The sequence below is a fragment of the Pteronotus mesoamericanus genome, unplaced genomic scaffold (assembly GCF_021234165.1).
Source record: "Pteronotus mesoamericanus isolate MK-2021 breed Mesoamerican mustached bat unplaced genomic scaffold, CSHL_Meso_final contig_90, whole genome shotgun sequence".
NCBI lineage: Eukaryota > Metazoa > Chordata > Mammalia > Chiroptera > Mormoopidae > Pteronotus > Pteronotus mesoamericanus.
The window spans coordinates 33,182,087-33,203,431 of record NW_026555277.1 but is presented as its reverse complement, the minus strand read 5'-3'; the positions used below and the strand labels follow the sequence as shown (position 1 = coordinate 33,203,431).

The 21,345-nt window shown below is 34.9% G+C and overlaps 1 protein-coding gene across 1 annotated transcript in view; it reads right to left on the bottom strand.

The window, feature by feature from the left end:
* DCDC1 (doublecortin domain containing 1) overlaps window positions 1-20,588 on the bottom strand; it is a 349,931-nt gene extending 329,343 nt beyond the window's left edge. Inside the window, exons 1-4 of the mRNA XM_054585968.1 lie at window positions 20,375-20,588; window positions 8,125-8,394; window positions 6,740-6,893; window positions 6,100-6,262 (exon numbers count right to left, since the gene is read on the bottom strand). Coding sequence (XP_054441943.1) covers window positions 6,100-6,262; window positions 6,740-6,893; window positions 8,125-8,394; window positions 20,375-20,538 — 751 coding nt within the window. The 5' untranslated portion in view covers window positions 20,539-20,588. The remainder of the gene's footprint in view (window positions 1-6,099; window positions 6,263-6,739; window positions 6,894-8,124; window positions 8,395-20,374) is intronic.
* Between the last annotated feature and the right edge of the window lie 757 nt (window positions 20,589-21,345).

Below are 21,345 nucleotides of genomic sequence, written 5' to 3'. Positions count from 1 at the left end.
GACTAGGGATTTACAGACATTCAATTTTCAAACAATTTATATTACCTAGAAAAACAAGACAATATACAATTCTTTAATTACCTCTATTTTATAGGTAAGGACATTAAAGCACAGATCAATCTGTCCGAGGTCCTATAACAGACTCTAGAATCTTACAAGATATCTGACTTCAAGTCTAGTGTTCTTTTCACTAAATAACAATGCATTTGTCTTCCCTCCTAACAGATGTTTGCAAACTTCAATAACAAATGGTTTGAAAGGCAAAACTCTCTGAAACAGTTACTGTAAAATACATAAATGAATTCTCAGGTAAAGTAATAAGCAGGGTAAGCAGACAGTGGCCTAAAAGATTTGATTTAAATGTTACTACAAATGCTTACTTCATTTTTAAAATTGCCTCCTTGTTTCCATGACATTACATATTCTTATTATAGCATCTTTTTTATCCTTTATAATAACTACTGTCAATAAATACCTTCTTTAGTTCTTTATACACTTATTGTCTATTGCTCCTTCCATCTCACTAGAAGCTAAGCTCCAAGAAACCTTTCTCTTGTTCACACTGTATCCTTAAGGCTTGGTGCAATGCCTGGCATATTGCAGGGACTCAACAGATATTTGTTGAGGAAACGATTGAATATAAATGATCTCTTTTTAACTATTCCTCTGACTCATTGGAAGGGAAATGTAATTCCTTATCTCTCACATACTCTTTCAGTCAGGGAGATATTCTCTCTGCACACTCTTACCCGTGCAGCAAGCAATTCAAGTAATAAAGAAAATATTTATAAGCCTTCTAAGTTAATATCCTAGTAAGAATTAAAATTTCTCAGATTTCATGAAGAAAGGACTCATGGGCACGGACAATGGAGGGGACTGACTGTGGGAGTCGGGGGGATGGGGCAGGGGAGAGCAATGCGGGGGGGAAAAGGCTGGGCAACTGCAACTGAACAATAAAACATAAAAATAAAAAAATATATTTTAAAAGTTATCAGATTTCTTTGCAGCTGTGACAGAAAGATCTTACCCAAAAATTTTAGGTCAGATGTGATTCTGTGAATAAAAATTTGGGGGTTTCAAAAAATTCATATGGTGTGTGTATATATATATTCATACATATACACATATACTCCCCCCAGCAATGCATATATCATATATTATGTAATATGCCCTGCAAGGTTCAAGGTTGCAGCCTGTAATCAAACACATGAATATGTCAAAAATTTAGATGTTTCTCAATGATTTGATATTTTGACAACATAAGAAGATGCTGCCACATGTATGTGCTAGACCTTCCTGTTAGCTAACGACATTTTTTGGAGGGGGGGTCTGTCTCTTCCAATTATCTTTAAATCTACATCTATTATAGTAAGGATACTCTATACACTTATGTACAGGTTTAAAATTTTTGGAATCTGGAAATACAAAAATATATGTTTATAGTCACCCTCATTTATAGAAATAAAAGAAGCACGTGCTACCTCAGAAGAAAGTGTTTTCTCTATATAATTTCATTTTCCTTCTTTTGAGTATAAGTAGGAGATATAAAGGACTGACAAATAATCTCACCTGGTACATACACTATTCAAACAATAAGATAACAGAGAATTTGAGAAAGCCCGCTATCACTCCCACTGTATCTGCCTGAACTAAGTTGTAGTCGCTTTACAGGTGAGCATGAAGAAGACGGTGTCAGCTTGAACAGGACTAAAGCTGCCGCTGGTGTCAGCAACACTGGAGCATTGTCTTAAGACCCAGAAGCAAGAATAGCAAAGTGCGATGTGATGTGGATAGTGAGCGCTTCTTGAAACTTGTGCTTTTAACACAACCATTTAAAAATCAACAAATTCAGGAGACATAACAGAAGACTGTATGATGTATGAAGCCAGGTTGATTAAACTAATGCATTTAAAAGAAAAACAAAATATGACAGAACATTTCATTATTGACGCGGATATGAGAAAAAGTGTTATGCTGCTATTTATAACGTGTCTTGTGTGTCACGGAATTGAAATATTTCCAAATCATCAATAATTAAAACGATGAGAATCCATCATTTCACTGACATTTACTTCTACACGAAAAGATGGCCTATTTTAAATGTGCTCACACATATTCTTGTCAATCACAAGCTGTCACAGCAAATTATTTCATTTTGTAGACCACATGACAGCAGAAAATCTCTAGGTTTAAATTTAGATCTTAGGTGTAATATCAAGAACTCTTTTCACAAATTTTTTTTTTCAGTGACTACATCTTCACAATACAGTGTATAAAAGACGTAAAATCTGATTCATGATACTCAGTTACACTTCTGGTTAACAAACCTCAGGACTTAAATGAATCACTGTACATGATAACTCTAAAAGCCAAATAGTAGAATAGGTTGGATAGGAAAGAATAGAAATATAAAACTAAAAAACTTCCTAAACAATCAGAGATCCATACATTAAAAGTTAGACATAATAAGTTAGGTCCAAACAAGTTTTTCACCTTATCTTCTTTAAGGCCTTTAAGCAATTGCAGGTGTGAACCATTTCTTATGCTTAGGTTGGCACTGCCTAGAGGTTATATAGGAGCTGAACTCTTATAAACCCCATGAATCTAATGCAAGAGTTTTCACTGTGCCACCATTAGGCAGAAGATTTAAGAAACTGAATACCTAAACTGCATGCCCATAAATCTGAAAACTTTTAAATGACTTTTCAAACAATTCATTAACGACATCTTCACTATTCTAGCAGAATCATTAATAAATTTTAGAATCTCCAAATGTCAGAATTATAAGACCTATTAAGACAGTTGATTATCATCAACAGTCTGTGTAAAAATATTTCTATTTACCCCATAGACTATTAATCTTTCTGCTAAGTATTCAACTTCAAAATGCAAGAATTATTCTAATATTGCATTTTAACAGGGAATGCTTCATGTCAGTTTTGACCTTGGTTTGACCTCTATAGAAAAGCTTTGTGTTTTGAGGTATGTGATGAATAGCTCTGGCTTTCTATTAAATCCAGTGCCACCGGTTGTCAACAGTGATGCTCAAAGGGGTAGTAAAGTAGTTAAAAAAATCAGAGGCATTCTCTAAATCAGTTAATTAGATAATAGATTTAGGCAAAAAAGAAAATCAGAGATTTTTTTGTACATATATTTCTACCCTAGCAAATCTGGAAATAGTTTAAGTAAAACAATTTTCATTATCTATACTGCTTTTCCAAAGAATAAGAAAACAATGAAGTATGGACATATAATTGCCAAAATATACATAGGCTTATTTGGCCTTCCTGTGCCAGAAATGAAGTAAATTTTCCTTTGGAGGATATATTTGATTCACATTGTTGAATAGTGTTCTCAGTTTTAAGGGTTTACAATTTATTTACGCAGTTTATGTTCTTTAAAGACCAGGGCTTCTATCCTTATGCCAGGACTACACAGAGAGTAGGTACTTAATAAATATGTATTGGCCTAAATTTAGATTAAGTTGCATTAAGTTGAATTTAAAATCAGAGATGAAAGAATAATAAAAAAGAAATTAGGCTACCAGCCCCTTTTTTTAACCTGTGTCTGATCTGTCCTAGCTCCCAGCACACAGTATGCTCTTAATGCATGTTTGCTGAATGAATGAAAATAAGCATATTGACATAATGATCACTTGCTAATACAAATGCCTATTGGTTAATTGTATATAAAATATTCATGCTCATTTAGAGAGAGAAAACACTAACACCCAATTCTGCCAACTGTTTTACCCCTATTTATCTGTAGAATGTTCAATTTTCCAATGTCTGAGAATGCTTCCTTACCCTAAATTAATCTACCAACTTCAAAGCTATTCATGCATGTTTTATTCTTATGGTACATTCAGGACAACAGGTTGGCAAATGATTGATTTATCCATAAGACACATGCAAGAAAGGTAAATTTAACTTGGTTTGAAAAAGTGTATGGGACATATATATGAAATATGTACATATATTAATACATGTATAGCATACACACATATATATGAAATCTCCCCACACCCCTCTCAAATTATCTAAATCAAGTGGTACATATATTACCATACATATATACATATATGTGCAATATTTATTTACATTTATATTCTTAATGTTCTGAAAGAAACCAAATACCAGTCTTTAGGCTTATCGAAGTGCTTAACTTAGATGAGTGGCTTTTCCCCCACTATACTTATCCCTAAGTCTTTTTAATGGACATGCGATATGCTAGTCTGTGTCCAAGCTCACCTACAATTTCTTTTCTCAAAAGACAAGGCACATCTGCCACCTGCTCTACTCCGTGTCCCAGCAACAACTGTCGAGCAGCATAAAGATTGATTATCAGTCAAAAACCATTGCACAACACCAGATTTTGGTGGGTTAAGCTTGCTGATCCAGCAAGAGATGGTGTGAAATTTTCAGGAGTGTGTGCCAACATTTTGGTGCTAAAAGAACAGCAGTGCATGTCACAGTGAAACACAGCCAAAGATATGCAGACAAAGCAGAGAAGTTTTTGTTCTGGACTTGGCTTTAAAAAGGATAAAAGAGAGAAACAAAAAATAGGAGGAAATTAGTTTGTACACTTAAAAATCATCCACCAAGCTTACTCCTGTGTGTAACACTGTTATTTTAGGCATACACATCCAGGAAATTTTCTAAGAAGCTTAGCTGTGAACAATTTTTATGTATCTTGTCCACAATACCATTATCATATGAAAGGCAAGTATTTCTTATTAAGAAAAATAATCAAGGATCTTTAGAAAGCACTTATTATATAAATATCTGAACATACAAAACTCAGAAACATTTACCCACAAAGACACATGCTTATCTACAAACAGATGGTTAATGAATAAAAAATAAATGCGGCCATATCTAAAGTTAAAGGAAAATTTGAAAATTAATAGGTCTATTCTATTGTATAGGTAATTTTTACTGAGTATTATAGCAACAAGTTCCTTTACAAGAGCCAAATTACCTTGAACTTTCTACTGAATTCAATAAATTATGTATTTCCTGGTGATCAAACATCATGAAAGAAAAATCTTAGCATTATTTGATATAACATTATAGATAAAGAATTTTCATCACCTCAACCGTAATGAATTCTAGAATTATTTTCCCTCTACTTATGCAATTACTGCCTAGACTTGCCTTTAGTTCACCAGCTTTAAAGCAGTTGCAGAAAAAAATTACTTGTAAAAAGGTATAAAAAGCTTAAGGGAGTACAGCAGTTAGATACACTAAATTCATATGGCAAAGTTGTACCATTTCAATGTAATTACCATATACAGGACTTGATAACAGACTCTAATTATGACATGCTTGGAAGAATATTCTTAGCAGTACTTTCATTTATCTCTTAAAACATATCCTTTACCACTAAAGAAAGAAAAATGTTTTTTATTTAAAAAATCTTCACATTTCTAAAATGTTTGAAATAATGCACTTTAAAAAAATCTTATCTGCAAATCTGTCTGAAAACTGTATCTTTTTATGTTTATATCTTTTATATAATTTATATTAAAATTTCAATTACATATATAAATATATATACATTTCAAGAGAAAAAGAAAAGTCAAGCTGAAGCATTTACCTTATGAAAAATTTTATTAGGAAAATTACATGTATATCAGAATTATGTGTTCATTACTGGCCACATTTTCATAATTATGTTAATGCCACTTGAAAAATGACCAAGAATGTAGTAAATGAATAAACGATACTTGAAACTTTGAACCATTTTCTAAGAGAATAAATCTAATGAATTATGTCTGTTGGGTGTCACAGAAACTAAACAGTAAATTCAATAATCTGATTTAATTTATTATATTTTCACCATTTAACCTCCTGCAGGCTCCCTAATGTCTATTCAGATCTATATTAAATTAAGCACCAATGCTAATGAAGGGCAATAAACGTGGCTGTCAGTGGATTTTTCTTTCATTAACCACATTATCCTCTTACTGAGCTGTAAATGCGTAAACATTAGTTTTGTTAAGCCATGCAAAAAAGACAGGATGGAAATCATTTTTTAATTGCATCCCTCAAGCAATTTACTGTATGTGGGGGTGGGAATTTCTTTTTTCTTTTTTACCTTTAATTTTTTTGAATGGATCTAAAAAGGGCTCTCCCATGGAAACATAAACATCGGCTTCACAGAGTATATCTTCAGGTTTGAGGGCTTCAGTGCCGTCTGCCAGGAACACTCGTCGTGCGGCCTTGTTCAGACGCAGCTTTTCCGTGCACTCCTCCAGCAACTGGAAGGCAGCAAGAGGTAAGAGAAAGTGATTAACAACAAGTAAAGTAACACATTTCCATGAGACAAAAGGTGCTAACAATCAAAATTGAAATTTGAGTCAATTGCCAGAGTTAACTCGGGTGCCTCAACAAATATAGTTACTTTCTAGCAGTTGAAAATAGACAAATAAAAAGTAAATTGTAGCACTAAGAATATAGAATGGTTGTCTAATTATAGTCCTTCTGTTCTATCAGTTAAATGTTCTTATAACTCTAAAAGATATAAAACTATTGTATTTGTTTAACTAAATATATGATTTATATATTGATGAAAAGGGAATGAAATGCCTTTGAGTTCTACGTATACATACGCAATTTACAGATTCATATTACTTAGAAAAAATGTTAACACAGTAAATGTAATTTTTCTCATCTTTCATATTATAAAGAGAGTAAGGGGAGAAACGAAGCACTGAAAACTTTTGAACACTAGTTACCAAGGTGATGGTTGGTGCAGTAACTTTGGCAAAGACTGTTACAGATCCATTTTTGTAAGCTGTTACTCGAATCACTTTGGGTTGAAGTTTATGTCTTTGAGAGATTCTATTCCAATTCTGAGCTGACTGAAATTTTGAAGAGAACTCTGTGACTCTGAAGAGGAAAAAAAAGTAGAAATCGGTAGATGTTAATTAGAAAAAAACATTCCAAAAGATATTATCCTGGATATTTTTTACAGCTATAAGTACTAATGATTGTAAGTATTCTTCAAAAATACTTTTTATAGGCTATAATTGTATATAACTACTTAAGTATTTAAAAACATTTAATATAGGATAAGGTTGTCAAAACTGTTCATGTAAAACACGTATCTCAGAATAAATCCTTTTTGCCATTTTATTTACAAAACGTCTGAACACTCATTTTTATAACTTATATTTATATATTAATTATGTTCTGATAGCAAAGAAATAGCAATATGGTCTTAACATCATAAAATAGTAAATGGCAAAATGTCCCCTCAAGTTTTCATGTTTATCAAAGTTCTTTGATTTTTTAAAAAGATTTCAAATTCAAATAGATAATAACTAAATTTTTTATTCTAAAGTTAATTGTAATTGCTTTCATTTAAAATTGTTTGGATGCAGTAAGAGAAGATTTCTAACTTTTGTCATCAGTCAAAACCAGTGTCAATCCTTCTAATTTTCTCAGCAAAAGTACATGTAAGTGACTAACATGTCAAATTTTTTACTTCAGAGTTTCCAAACTAAGCCTGTTAATCCTTAATGCCAGGGAAGGCAGTGTAAGCATTTTAATGTAAAAACTTAAGGGAAGTTCAAATCACAATATATCCACCTATGAAAATAATGGGAATACTAGGAACGGGAATGGTTTGAATTTTGTTTTATGAACATTGTATTCTATTCAGAAACTCTTAGGTTAAAAGTTTATGATAAAAAATAGTCTATAGTAACAACCTTGATGCAAAAATACACAAAATAGTTTTACAATAAGTTTGTTCCAATAGAATTTTATTTTAAAATAATGGTTAAATATCAGAAGTATACATTTCTATTTTTAAATAAATACCTGGTGAGCAGAGATATTTGATGGTCCTAGACTGATTTCTGCTTCAAACATTTTTTTCAGAGTTTAATATTATCTGAGTTGCAATGTATTTCATGTTTTCCACAAATGTAATTAACAACACTCTACTCCTATGCTTTCAAAAAAAATGAACAAAACAAAAACAGAAACAAAACCCTAGAGATATAGATGTGTTACATTTTAATGTCTGAAATAGTCAATTGAGTCATTATAAATTCTGCCCGGAAGAAAAAGTCTTCAACAGTTGGTTAAAAAGAACAGAAGGCGCTTTGATTACCTCAGTTGACCCGCTGGAGCACTGACAGGCCTGTTTCTCTTGGATGCTGATATAAAACAAGAATTGTTTTTACTGTTTGATTTGTAGCTCTCGGGGTCTGATATCTCATCATGGCTATGATCTGATGCTTTTTGATGTGTGGAGCAATCTTGAAATCCTGACCCTTCTGATATTGCTGCTGAAAGCAAAAGTCTGTTGGGGCCAAACTGAGGCTGCCAATAATCTTCAGTAGTTTTAATAACTGCTTTTGCCTGGGATGACATTAACTCCCTGGAAGAAACAATCCATGGGAGAATACAGTGAATTGATGTGTAACCAGTTATTACAAGGACCACATGATAACTAGTTTTGTGCTATGTGCTAGACAAAATACTATACCTTTAGCCATTGTTTTGTTTAATCCTTACATCATCCCTGGAAAGCAGGTAGTATTTTTATCCCCATTTTCCAGATTTAAGAAATTGTGTCTCAGAGAGGCTAATTAACTTGCCCAAGCACAGGGAGAAACTGAACCCAAGCTTGTCCTAAGATAAAACCAACATTCATACATTAACCTTACTTACTTAAAGAAGAAAGCTGTGCAACCTTTGAGATGATCTAAGTAAAAATTCTAAATTCTTAGATTAACTTTTAAACACTAGCACTCTGCTAAGTATTAGAAAATACAAAAGTTAAAGAGATGTGGCTCCTACCCTTGAGAAACTTGCAACTAACCCCTAATAAAGAGAGAATATATGTCAAACAAACTGCTTAGGACTATGGGTGTGAATTGACTTTAAATGCAAAGAGAATGAATCCCTTGAAGGCAAATTTATGTAGCCTGGAATGAAGTTGGTAAAGGCTTCATAGCAGTCCTGAGATTAGGGTGACTAACTCATCCTGGTCTGTTAAGGACTATTCTGGCTTTGGCACTGAAAGCTACACATCCTGAGGGTTTTAGGTGATATAGCTCTTACCAGAATACACAGAAAGTTAAGAAAGTCACTCCAGGAAGGCACAAGGAGAGTTAGAAAGCCATTCAATGCTCGCAAAGACATACTAGTCACATATGAACAACTCTGGTAAACTGCCACATTTTTTGATTCAGCAACATCATCTCTCCTGTGTCTCTCTTCCTAGATCACCTAACCTACCTCTATCCGCCTCCTCGCTCCTCATGGACTCTGTTAACTTCCTCATGTGCCTCCTCATTTCTATTGCACACTACTTTCTGCAGAGCCTCCTGGCATGAGTTACTCAATTCCTCTGAAATTCATCAATAGCCAGTAAAGGGCATTCCTATTGGGTAGAACTCTCAAGCTTGTTGACCTCAAAAACCACTAGCAAGACTGTGGAGGGGAAACTAACCATCACTGGTCAAAAAAACTATAGCTTGGACCACAGGATAATAAGGTACAGAGGAGTTACAGCAAGATACGCTCTCGGATGTCTCCCAAAGTAGGAATATATAATAGGCAGGGCCTTGCATACCTACTACACTGAGGTAAGCAGACACACTGTACACTGATCGACTGAAAAATGCTCACTAAAATACTTCACGCAATTTAGCTTACTATCAAATGTTTTTAAATTTAACAACTACTCAAAGGCTATTCTGCTTCTTCTGATTATCTTAAAACTAGTCATTCACTTCTAATCATAAACAGAAGAATGTAATACTGCAATTGTGAGTCCAGTCCTGAGCCATCTGGACCAATACTTTGTGTCAGTGTTGGCCCAAAGCGATGTGTGTGATAGGATTGCCCTTAATGCCAAACTTCAGGGCGAGCAAATAAACTCTCAGCACGGTAACACCATTGTTTTAATACAGGACTTATCACCCCTCAAAATCCTTCCCATTTATTTTCTGGGTCCCCAAAGTAGTACGTTATAAATTCCTAAAAGTGCCACCCAAGTTTCTATAAAAATTTGTTGGTGTGAGTCACAGCTGTTTCGTCTCTTCACTGCTGTCACTAACCATCCGAGAACGACGAGATCCCGGGCAAGGTGCTGCCTTGCAGGGTTCCCAAACAGTCCTGTGCTTGGGACGTCACTGCTGTTTAGTGCAGGGGTGGGGAGGAGAAACGCTTCCCTAACCCTGCCCCATATCGTCACATGGACCCTGAAGCAGCTCAAGTTGTAAGCAGAGTCCCCCAGTATCTTCCTAGAGCAGTTCCATCAGCTTTTAGCCCTGACTTGCTCAATTATGGGTATTCTAGCCCAGGCCAGAGGCCAGACAAGGAATAAAAGGTATATCATATGGATAAAATAATAACAATACTAATAGCTAAGACTTACAGAGCACTTCTTTTGACAGTCACTGTTTTAAGCACTTACAGCTTCATTTAATCCACAAACAGCCCTATTTTCCCCCTTTTACAGATGAGTAAACTGAGGGCTTAAGTAACTTGCCAAAGGTCACACAGCGGGCAGGAGTCAGACACGTGATTCAAAGCCAGGAAGTTTGGCTACACAATCTCTGCACTAAACCATAATCCTACAATATTATTCTCATTAACACTAAAGCATCCTTATTTTCCATTAGTTATAAAATTGAAATTCCTTTTCAAGAGTTCAGGGAAAAGGAGAGCCACAAGATGGGGAATTGAAATTTAGAACCTGGTAGGGCAATGGGGTGGTGGGCAAAGGCAGTAGATCTACATTAGCAGTGGCCAACCGGGAGCGCTCTTTAATTAATATATGAGGTCTGTCCAGAAGGTATCCAGCCTTGTGCTGTGAGAAATAGAGACAGTTATTGAAGAAGATACAAGATACAAGAAACAGTGTACATAGGACGATGACACCTCAGTTCCCTTCAAAGTAGGCACCTTAGGACTTCACACAGTTCTCCCAATCGCCATCAGCTGTCCCGTCCTATTTTCCTGGATCTCACAGACAGCCTGAAATCTCTGCCCTTTCAAAGGTGACTTTAGTTTCAGAAAAAGCGAGAAGTCATAGGGTACTAAATCTGAACTACAAGAGGGGCTGAGTCACCTGGATGATTTGATATTTCACCAAAAAACTCTGCGCGTGGTATGATGCATGAAGGGGGGTATGTTGTCGTGATGAAACTGCCGGTCACCAGCTGCCCACAGCTGCAGCCTTCTGAAACATCCAGATAGTTTCTGCAGAGGAATGTTCAAGCTTCACGCAGAATTTGATGCAGATTTATTGCTCTACTTGCTCAGTCACTTTGAACGCAATGTCCACACAGTGCATATGCTCACTCAATGGTGTCTACCACTCCCACTGTGTACAGTGAGGTCATCATTGTTCACACGTGCTCATTCCAGTCCACTCTCCTTGGCTGCCAAGTTACATCGATGTTATGCAAACCATTCTCATTATATTAACAATGGCTGCACTTTTTCCAGACAGACCTTGTACCTACAATACCTAGATGGTATTTAAGTAACCATAATTGTAGTCTCCCCATTTTTCTTTCTTCCTCTTGTTTCTCCCCACCTTTTTTTCTTTAAAAGATTCTTTTTCCTATGTGAAAAAATCTCTTATAAATCCTATTTCATTCAGATTTATTAAAGTGAACTTCCTCTACGTCCAGATTCATATATACAACTTCATAGTTATCTTCTTCCCAAAGACCGTTTTCTGCCTTTGGAGACTTTAGCCTGTTTACATGTCGTATACATTCACATAGTAATCTCCTTCACCAAGACTGCCTTTGTCTTTTAATTGAGAAATTAGCTTGTTTACAATGAATATATATTAACATAGTTATCTCACCATGACAGTCTTTGTCTTTTAATTAAAAACTTAGCCTGTAATCTGACAATTTGTTTTCAATTTTTCCTATCTGTCCTATATTCTTTTATTTTTCCTTAGGTTTAAATATTTTTGATATTATTTCATTTCCCTTATATTAGGTTGTTATGCTACATTGTTTAACCTTATTTTTAGTGGAAACACTAGATATTACAATATGAGTACAAGGCAAGAACCTTAGAACATATCATATCCATTTATTGTACTTATCTTTCATGGCTTGGGATTTTATGTAGGGGGCTCAGCTCCAAAATCCTGCCTTGCATGGGCTTAAGGATGCGCATCCTGTCTTTCCTGTGCTTTTATGAATTATTAATTATATAAATTTTACATTATAATTTAAGATCTACACTTTGCTATAGTTTTCTTTTATAAGATTTGATGAGTTGTATGATAGTTTTCTTGAACTTTGTTTCTCCCAACTGATACTAAATTTAGTTTAGTGCTATGGTTACTTTTATTTATTGGCTCATCTTAAGCCTCCATGGATGGGAGTAGGAATTCCATGCAAATTCCTGAAACCAACTGTTTTAGGAAATGGTCCTTTATCCAAAAAAGTATAACCTCACTTTGTCCTCACTTACTGATGAGGCTTTCTACCACATCCTGGAACTTGAGCTCATTTTATAAAACAGATCCTATTTTTTACATTCTATGTCAGTCTTACTATCTTGTTCTGGAAGTCTCCTATGTCTTTACTGTAGATCTTTCACTATATCTGTAAATAATTCATATATACACAGACTTCAAGTAGCTCCTTCTTCAGTATGATCTCTATGTTACCCACGTACATAGGAATGTACTCCTGTTCTGTGCACTGACGTCTGCCCTGGTAGATTTGATAGCTGGAATCACTATATCTCATTAATTATTTCCTGCCATCTAAAACGCTAGACCTAAATTTCTTTCAAATATTTCAATTCATTCACTGCATTATTATTTTTATGACTGGTATAAAAGCATTTTTCAGCCTGAAAACTAAAAGTCACTATATTAAGTTGACACAGAACATCAATCATATTTTCAAAAATATACCTTTTTTTTTAGAGTTTTATTTATTTATTTTTAGAGAGGCGAAGGGAGTGATAAATGGAGGGAAACTGATGTGTGAGAGAAACATTGATCAATTGTCTCCTGTATGCCTCCAACTGGGAACCTGATCCACAACCCAGGCAGGTGCCCTGACTGGAAATCAAACCAGTAACATTTTGGTTCATAGGCTGGCACTCAGTACACTGAGCCACACCAGCCAGGGCAAAAAATACACCTTTTAAAAGAACATCCATCCATCCATCTATCTATTGAACATCTATCTTAGTTTTCTATTGCTGTGCAATGAATTACCACAAATTTAGTGGCTTAAAACAGCACCTATTTTTTACTGCACCATTTCCATGTATCAGGAGCCTGGGCAATGCTTCGGCAATGCTCTGCTCAGAATCTCAGAATAACAAAATCAAGCTGCCAGCTGGGGCTATGGTCTCACCTGATGCTCAGGGTTTTCTCCTAGGCTTATGGAAGTTTTGCCACACATTAGTTCCTTATAGCTACAGAACTCATAGTGACTACCATCTTTGAAGCCAACAGGAACTCATTCACCTCTAGGACTCTTCGGGCTCTGACCTCCAAACATGTAAGAGTTGAGCTGATTAGGCCAGGTCCATCCAGGATAATCTCCCATTTGATTAACTAAAAAAGCTACTGATTATGTACCTTAACTACATCTGCAAAAATCTCCATTGCCATTTTATGTAACCTGATCATGAGCGTGACATCCTGTCATATTCACAATCCCACCCACAATTAAGAAGAGAGAATTATACCAGGCATATATGCCAGTGGCCGGGGGGGACCTGGGAACCATATTAAATTTCTGCCTACTATACTAGCTATACAATTTCTTAGGTTTTATTATCCATTTTTATATCAAATTCAGATCCCAATATTTTATTTTCTGGAAAATTCTAATGTAATTATCTAATGTAATGTAATTTTTATAACATATGTATATGTGTGTGTGTGTGTGTGTGTGTGTGTATAAAATACTCACATACTCATACAGAGAGAGAGAGAGACAGGGAGAGAAGCATTGATTTGTTGTTCCACTTATGTATGCATTCATTGGTTGATATTTGTAAGTGTCCTGACCAGAGGTCAAACCTGCAACCTTGGTGTATCAGGACAACACTCTAAACAACTGACCTATCCAGCCAGGGCTTCATTCAAGATATTTAAAAGAATGTGACATAGATGCTGATAGGAAGGTCTAAAGTGGAAGTTGAAAAATGTGTGAGACTATAATGCATTATAATTAGAATAAATTACTTCTTAAAGTAGGTATTTTAAGGGGGAATGGTAGGGGAGCCATTCACTTGGATGTAAATGTTCAGCTATGTTTCTTTTACAAAATGTCAGCTACGTTACTGCTGTTTAGTTTACTGTCAGTTATTAAAAAAGATGATTTCTTTTAACAATTTGAATAATACTATTAGAAATTAGGTCATAATAAAGATCAAGGAAAAATGTGGTTATGATGTTTATATGTATATATACGATACAAATATTTAAAAATTTTATGTGTGCTTAGGAGAAGAGGAGTTAAATACATGTCAAAACTTAACCTTAAAGCAGAATGAATAAAACTATTAGTTAATTTAAAATGATCAAGTTTTATGTAAATATATCTTTTAGACAACTTCTACATATACTGCAATGGATATGATAAATCACAGAATTACAAAGGCATATTAAATTTACTAAGTATTTACTTGTTTCTCAAATAGTGCTATATCTACCTCATCTATATGTTGACTTTTTACTATAACCGAACAGGTTATCAGGGACAGATCTTATACATTGTAGAATTTACAAGTCCCTTGATAATCCAGGCTAGTATTTAATTACACTTTATTCTCTTTGATTTTCACTTAACCTAATTTATAATTTGTGCTTCAAAGAACAACCAAGTAAAGATGTCAGGTCTAAAACTCTAAGAAAATATGCTCAGGGAGGATTATAGAAAAAGCACATAAATAGACCATGGTTAGATTTAAGAGTATGACTCTAATTTTGACAAGAGCAATTTTTCTTCTCATTTCCTTTGCTTTAATAGCATTAGTGAACCTTAGTGGCTTTTTTATAGCAATTTGAAGAAAAATCCTAATAAAGTCATACTTGTTCATCTCATATTCAAGGACTTCTAACAGTAGATGCTACTCATTGCTCCCTGTAATATGCCTCAGCTATAACTGCACCTCCTTGCCTTCTGTAGTTCTTATCTGTATGCCTTTTTACCACTGGTGTTCACGCAACAGATCTATACCCGTTACCGCACATCCTTCAATACAAAAATATTTAGTGAATGTTAACCTGAACTCGGTGCTTGTTTTCTAGAAACCTCTTCCATGATAACAATAATTGTCTATTAGAAGAGATAATGTTAAGCAAATAGTCACACATATTAATTTACAATTAGTGTGATTAGTACTATGAAGGAACAGTCCTGGTTACTATAAGGGAGACATTCAGAGGTCAAGGATATAGAGAAGGCCTCGGAAAAACTCTTCAAGCTGCCAAGACACATAAGAGGAGCTGACCCCACCAGATCCTAGTCAATCTTTATTCTAAATCACTCCTCCAGGTCCTGTGTATAAACTGATACATTGTTTTGCATATTGATGTTTGCTTTGTGATTTCAGATGATTTCATATCCCATTCTGCAAGGATAAGATCCTTATTTTACATACTCTAAAATTCCACAGGAACTCAACCAGACTGGTATGCAGGAATTATTCTGTGATAATTATGACACTGTGCAAAAACGTTACAAAATTGCTGACAAGAAATGAACACAATTTAAGAAATAAAATATAATAAAGCTCGAGCCAAGAGTTATTATCAGGTAATGCTCATTTTATCTAAGGCATTCCCCTGATTTTCCTTAAATGGAAACATTCAATTACATTTGAGGATTCAACCTGTTGAGATCCCCTTGGAAGGTATCCTGTGATCAGCTCCAGGAAAGGAATCCTCAATAATCTAACCCCAAATGTGGTAATTCCATTTCTCTTAACCTGTTGCGGGTTAAATCATCAGCTTGTGATTCCATTCTGGCCAATGGGACATGAGGAGAAGGCTTCAAGGTGATTTTTGGGGTTTTTTTTTTTACTATAATAAAAAGATATAAGCGATCAAACATTCACCTTCTTTATGGTACACTGTTGAGTGACCCTGTGGTGAGGCACCTTGCGAGTTGGAGGAGTCAAACCCAAGGGTCTAGCCAACATTCTGAAGCTGGCAGTGGGAAAGGCACAAAGGGCCATGCTCTTCAACAACACTACTGAACCACTGAACTTAACCTGAGAACTGCCCTGCCTCTGAAGTTCTTCTTACGTGAAAAAATGACTAGTCCTCGTTTTTAAAGTCACTTCCAGTTGAGTTTTCTGTTACTTTCCAAATTGTAGTCCAACTTACACAAACAACTCTCTAATCATGTTTGCTTTGCTTTTACACAAAATCAAATTTTGAATAATTTTATAATGGGTTAAAATAGAAACTAATATGATATTTTCTAAGAATTCTATCTTACTTCAAAAATATTTCACCAGAAATGCCAGCATAAGCATAAAAGGACACGGAACTTTTTTTTTTAATTTTCTTTTTTGAAACACAAAGCATCTTTGGTGAGCTTAGATTCCTATGACAGAAATCTCCATGTGGCTAATAATTCTATTCATAAGCAGAAAGTGTGGCTACTTTGACAGATCATGGCTCAATAACAAACATGCAGGTCTAAGTTATCACACAGTTTGGATGTGAATGCAACAGCAGGATAATGACAGTTGCCAAGGATTTGTACTTGCTGTCGCTTCATACCAGTGTTGCCTGTCAAAATGTCTCTTTTTCTTATACAGAAGCCATAGAATTTTTATGGATAGCAATTACTTACAATATACAATGAAGTACATCAAATCTAACAACCAGTCTTTAGCCCATCATTATTTGGTACTCTCTTTGTTAAATGTAGTCAACCATTTTCATCTAAATTATTTATTTATACTGTATATTTGACAAGCATATATTTCTCGTTTTATATTCTTATGGCATTTAAACCTTCCTGAAGAGTTATTTTTTTATATTGTCATTTGTAAAACTTATCTTTATCCTATTACCATTTTAATAGTAATTAAACTCTCTAATTGGAATAAATACAAATAAGAAAATGTAAACATAAAGAAAAATGACCCTAAGTACATTCGATAGTAAATCACCACCTTCAAATGCTGGCATACAACCAATAAGAGAAATAACCCCATGTATGTTTGATGAATGTAAACTTGTGTAATATCTCTGGAGTACACAAAGCACAAAGATTTCATTAAACTTCATCCTACCCTTTCTCCAACTTGGTGAAATGAATAACCTCTAAAGATGTAAATAACTTTCTACAATTGTTAGACAAAATATGTTTCAAACATCATGGAAAGTCAATAATAAAAGTGAACAATTCACTCATATTTTATTTACAACATGAAAAGGAGCTATCATTCCAGTTTGGCCTGATAATGTTGGTAAAGGTATCCCAATTGATGTATCAGTACATAAATCATCATGCCTACAGGAAAAAATAATACTATAGCTTGTGCAAAAGTACAAAGGTATAAGAATAAGACGTATTTGAAATTAAAACTATGGCAGTTTACAGATGTTATCTATAGCTTTTCCAGAGGAAACTAAAAGTTTCAAAAAGAAACAATCTTTTGACATTTTTAAAGGAAATAATGTATGAATGTTCAGATCTGTAGAGATTTTTTTAAGCTTAAAGGAAAATTATGAAAACAATTTGAACTAAGGAAAGTGCAATTTGTTGGTAAGGGAGGTCGACAACAGTGGAGCTGTGGCCGCGCTTCATTCACTGCGGCCGCCTCCCGCTCGCGCCCTGCGGCGACCCACTCCGCGGTGCGCACTGAGCGCTCACTTCGCGATGTTCAAATTAGGCGGTACGACCAAGTGTTTCCATTTCGAGGAAGACTCTAAGACTCATTCCAATTAAAAATATCCAAGATAACTAAAATGACATAAAAAAGTGAGTGAAGAGATTAGGCACAGTTCGTCTCCTTGAGAGCCAGATTAAAAGGATTTGGAGGGGAAAGTGGTGACAGGAAAATTGAGACAAATGTATTTGAACAATAAAAAAATAAAAATAAATAAATAAAAAGAATGCAATGGATAAAAATCATGAAATGACATCCTTAGATGATCATCCACTTAAAATCATTAGAACAAAAATATTTTCTATGGGAGACAGAAAGAGGTATTTGTACAATATTCTCTTAATTTTAAAACGCAATTTTATTTGAGTCTTTCACTCAGCACTCAGAGACACCTTCGATAATTATGACAGAACTGCCCTGAGATACCTGTGACCAATACACGATCCATTTTTCCATCTGCGTCACCTGGGATGCCTTAGACTACAGCTGGGTACAGAAAGTTTCCTCTTGTGTTGCTTTCCTGGAAGTTGCCACAGGAATGAGGCTACACTTATCCAGTCACCTGACCTCTTGGTGGTAAGTCATGAAAATGGGAAGATACAGACCTTTGGCACAGTAAGCTGAACTCATTTATACTGTTGGTGATTTGTTTTCTTGGGGGAAGGACCCAGGCACAGCAGTTTTCACTCTATACAAATAAATGTAGCAGAGAGTGATAGAGGGAAAGCGTTGGAACAATACAAGAAAAAGGGAAGAGTGGATCATGTAAGTATAATAAAGAGTATATTAACAGCATCGGATAACATGAGAATAAAGTGACTGATCGCTGTATGGTTGCAATAAATGGATTTAGTATATGTGAGCATATTATAGAAAATATGTACATATGATGTGTTCATTAGTGAAGAAAAGCAAAATCTCTGTGATATAAGTAAAGGAGCAACAGATTGACTATATATTAATAATTGTTTCTCATGAAAAGACCACAGGACGGTAGAAGAAAAGTTGCAAGGAAAACAAGAGTGAGACGAGAAGTTTTAACTTTATTCAGGGAGGGAATGTCTTTACCCATAGAGAAAATTGCCTCTCTCTGATAATCAAATTCGTACAAACTGCTCTTAGATTACCATTAGCCTTTATAAACTTCACCTTTTTCAGTTTGAAATTCATCATTTTCTTTTTCAAATGAAAGTAAAAGACCTTTGGGCAGAGTCTTTGACTTTCCATTCGATTGCTAATAAGTGGGTTACTTAACTTTCTAGGTACATTATAATCAAAGTTGATGGTAACAAGCAAAAGTGACGGAAAAGGAGTTTGGATTTAGACAAAGAAATAACTGAAACAAACTATAAAAAAACAGGTGAGAGCAAAGTGTCACATTAAAGAAAGACTGACATATTAAAAAAATTTAAAAGGCCAGTAAAAGAAGCTCAGCATCAAAGAAAGATAATTAGAAAAAAAAAGAATAAATAAAATTAGTGTTAACAGAAAACTAGTAAAGAATCTAACTGTTCTAAGATACAAATATGACCTAGCATTTCTATAAGGAGTTAACATAAATTTTCTTCAATGCTCTTAGGGTTCACAATATCTGTTTAACATAATGACAATTTCATCACATTTAGTTAACCAATAGTCCACTAGCTTATCAATACCTGACACACTTTTTCACATTTTTTTTTTTTTAATCCTCAACTTAGGACATTTTGCACTGCTTTTACAAAGAGAGGAAGGTAGAAGGGAGGGGAGAGAGAAACATCAGTGCCAGAGAGAAGCACTGATTGGTTGCTTCCCATACATGCCCCAGCCAGGGATCAAACCTGCAACCAAGTTATGTGCCCTAACTGGGAATCAAACCCACAACCTTTCCATTACAGGATGACATCTCAACCCCCTAAGCCACACCAGCCAGGGCCTGCTCTTCACTTTCTAATAGAGAAAAAAAAATATGAAAAATGCTTCTGTCTCCTCTGCTTTATATTTTGAAGACAAGTGGCAGAATATATTTCTATTTGTGGACTTAGATCTATATGGATTCAAATCACACCTTTACTACTTATCAGCTGTGTGATCTTGTTTACATTAATTAACTTCGCTAGGTATTTGTTTCCTCATAGGTAAAATGGAGATGTTTAAAATATTATCTGCCTTATATTTCTCCCGGGGTTGTTTTGAGAAATAAATAGACATAATTCAGGTTAACTAGCACGTAACAAATCTTATTTTCCCAGCCATTATTGTTATTATCATTATGCTACCTGTCCAAGTCAGATTCCAGTGATAATTTGTTAATTGCAACTCTTATCTTTTACTTGCAATAAAAGAAAAAATTGAGGGACTTTAACCCAGGCAACAACCTTCATAGTCCATCACATCTCTAAGTTACTATTCACATCACAATTGCCACCAAATCTTGAGCATTTACAAGGACGACTTTCTAGAAGCACTTTAACCCCTACAGAATTCAGTTTAAGCTCCTGAAATAATAATCTTACCTTGTTAAATCATTTGAAATATACTTGTAAATTGAGTGAAAGGTATCCCCATTGAAGGTGCCTTCAGAGTTGCTTTGCTGTGATACATTTATGGCTTTAGTTAAGGGTATTAAGGAAGACCGAAAAGGTACTGCTCTGTGATCTTCTGTTTCTATTTTTGACATTTTCAGCTATGAATAAGGAAGAATGTTATTCAATTTAAAATGTAATATCCTCCTGGGTTATAAATTAAGACTGAGCATTAATCACAATCTACTTCTCATCATGTTCCAGACTATGCAGCAGTTGCTAAATGTGAAATCTCATTAGAAATGAACAGAGATGAGAGCCTGAAGGAAGAAAGAATTACAGATCTAGGTCAATGCTTCTTAAGAAAGCAAAAACGATAATTGGTTGCAAAGAATTTTAATTTTTGTCGTTTGATAGAAAATCACTTATCACACAAACAAACTCAACATGAGGAATATGTTATTGAAGAGTGCAGCACAATGCTTTGTTTTCGTCTGTCCCTCATCCCTTTCTTTTTGGAAGCTACCTTCCTCCTGATTCTAATGGGACTGTAAATTATGTGGCTTTGCTTTCCAAGCAGGGAAGTGAATGGGTCCAAGGCTAGCCAATCAAAGTTCCTTCCCAAGACATGGCAATTACGACATCAGAGTCCCCATAAAATAAAGTAGTCCGCCCTTCTCTGGGATCGCTAGCTCTAAGAACAATGTATGTGGCCAAAACAGATGAAGGCAAAAGAGAGATGAAGAGAGATTTTAAAAGTGAGAGATTATTGATGACAATATTTGAATCCCTGATACCAGCGTTTAAAAACAACTACATCTCACTTCTGGCCAAGACAGAAGTGTAGGTAAACACCCTTCACCTCCACACACAACTACCGTGAAAATTACAACTAGATTACAAAACAGATTTCACCCACATTCATCAGAAAATTGAGCTGTATGGAAGTCTGACAACTAAGG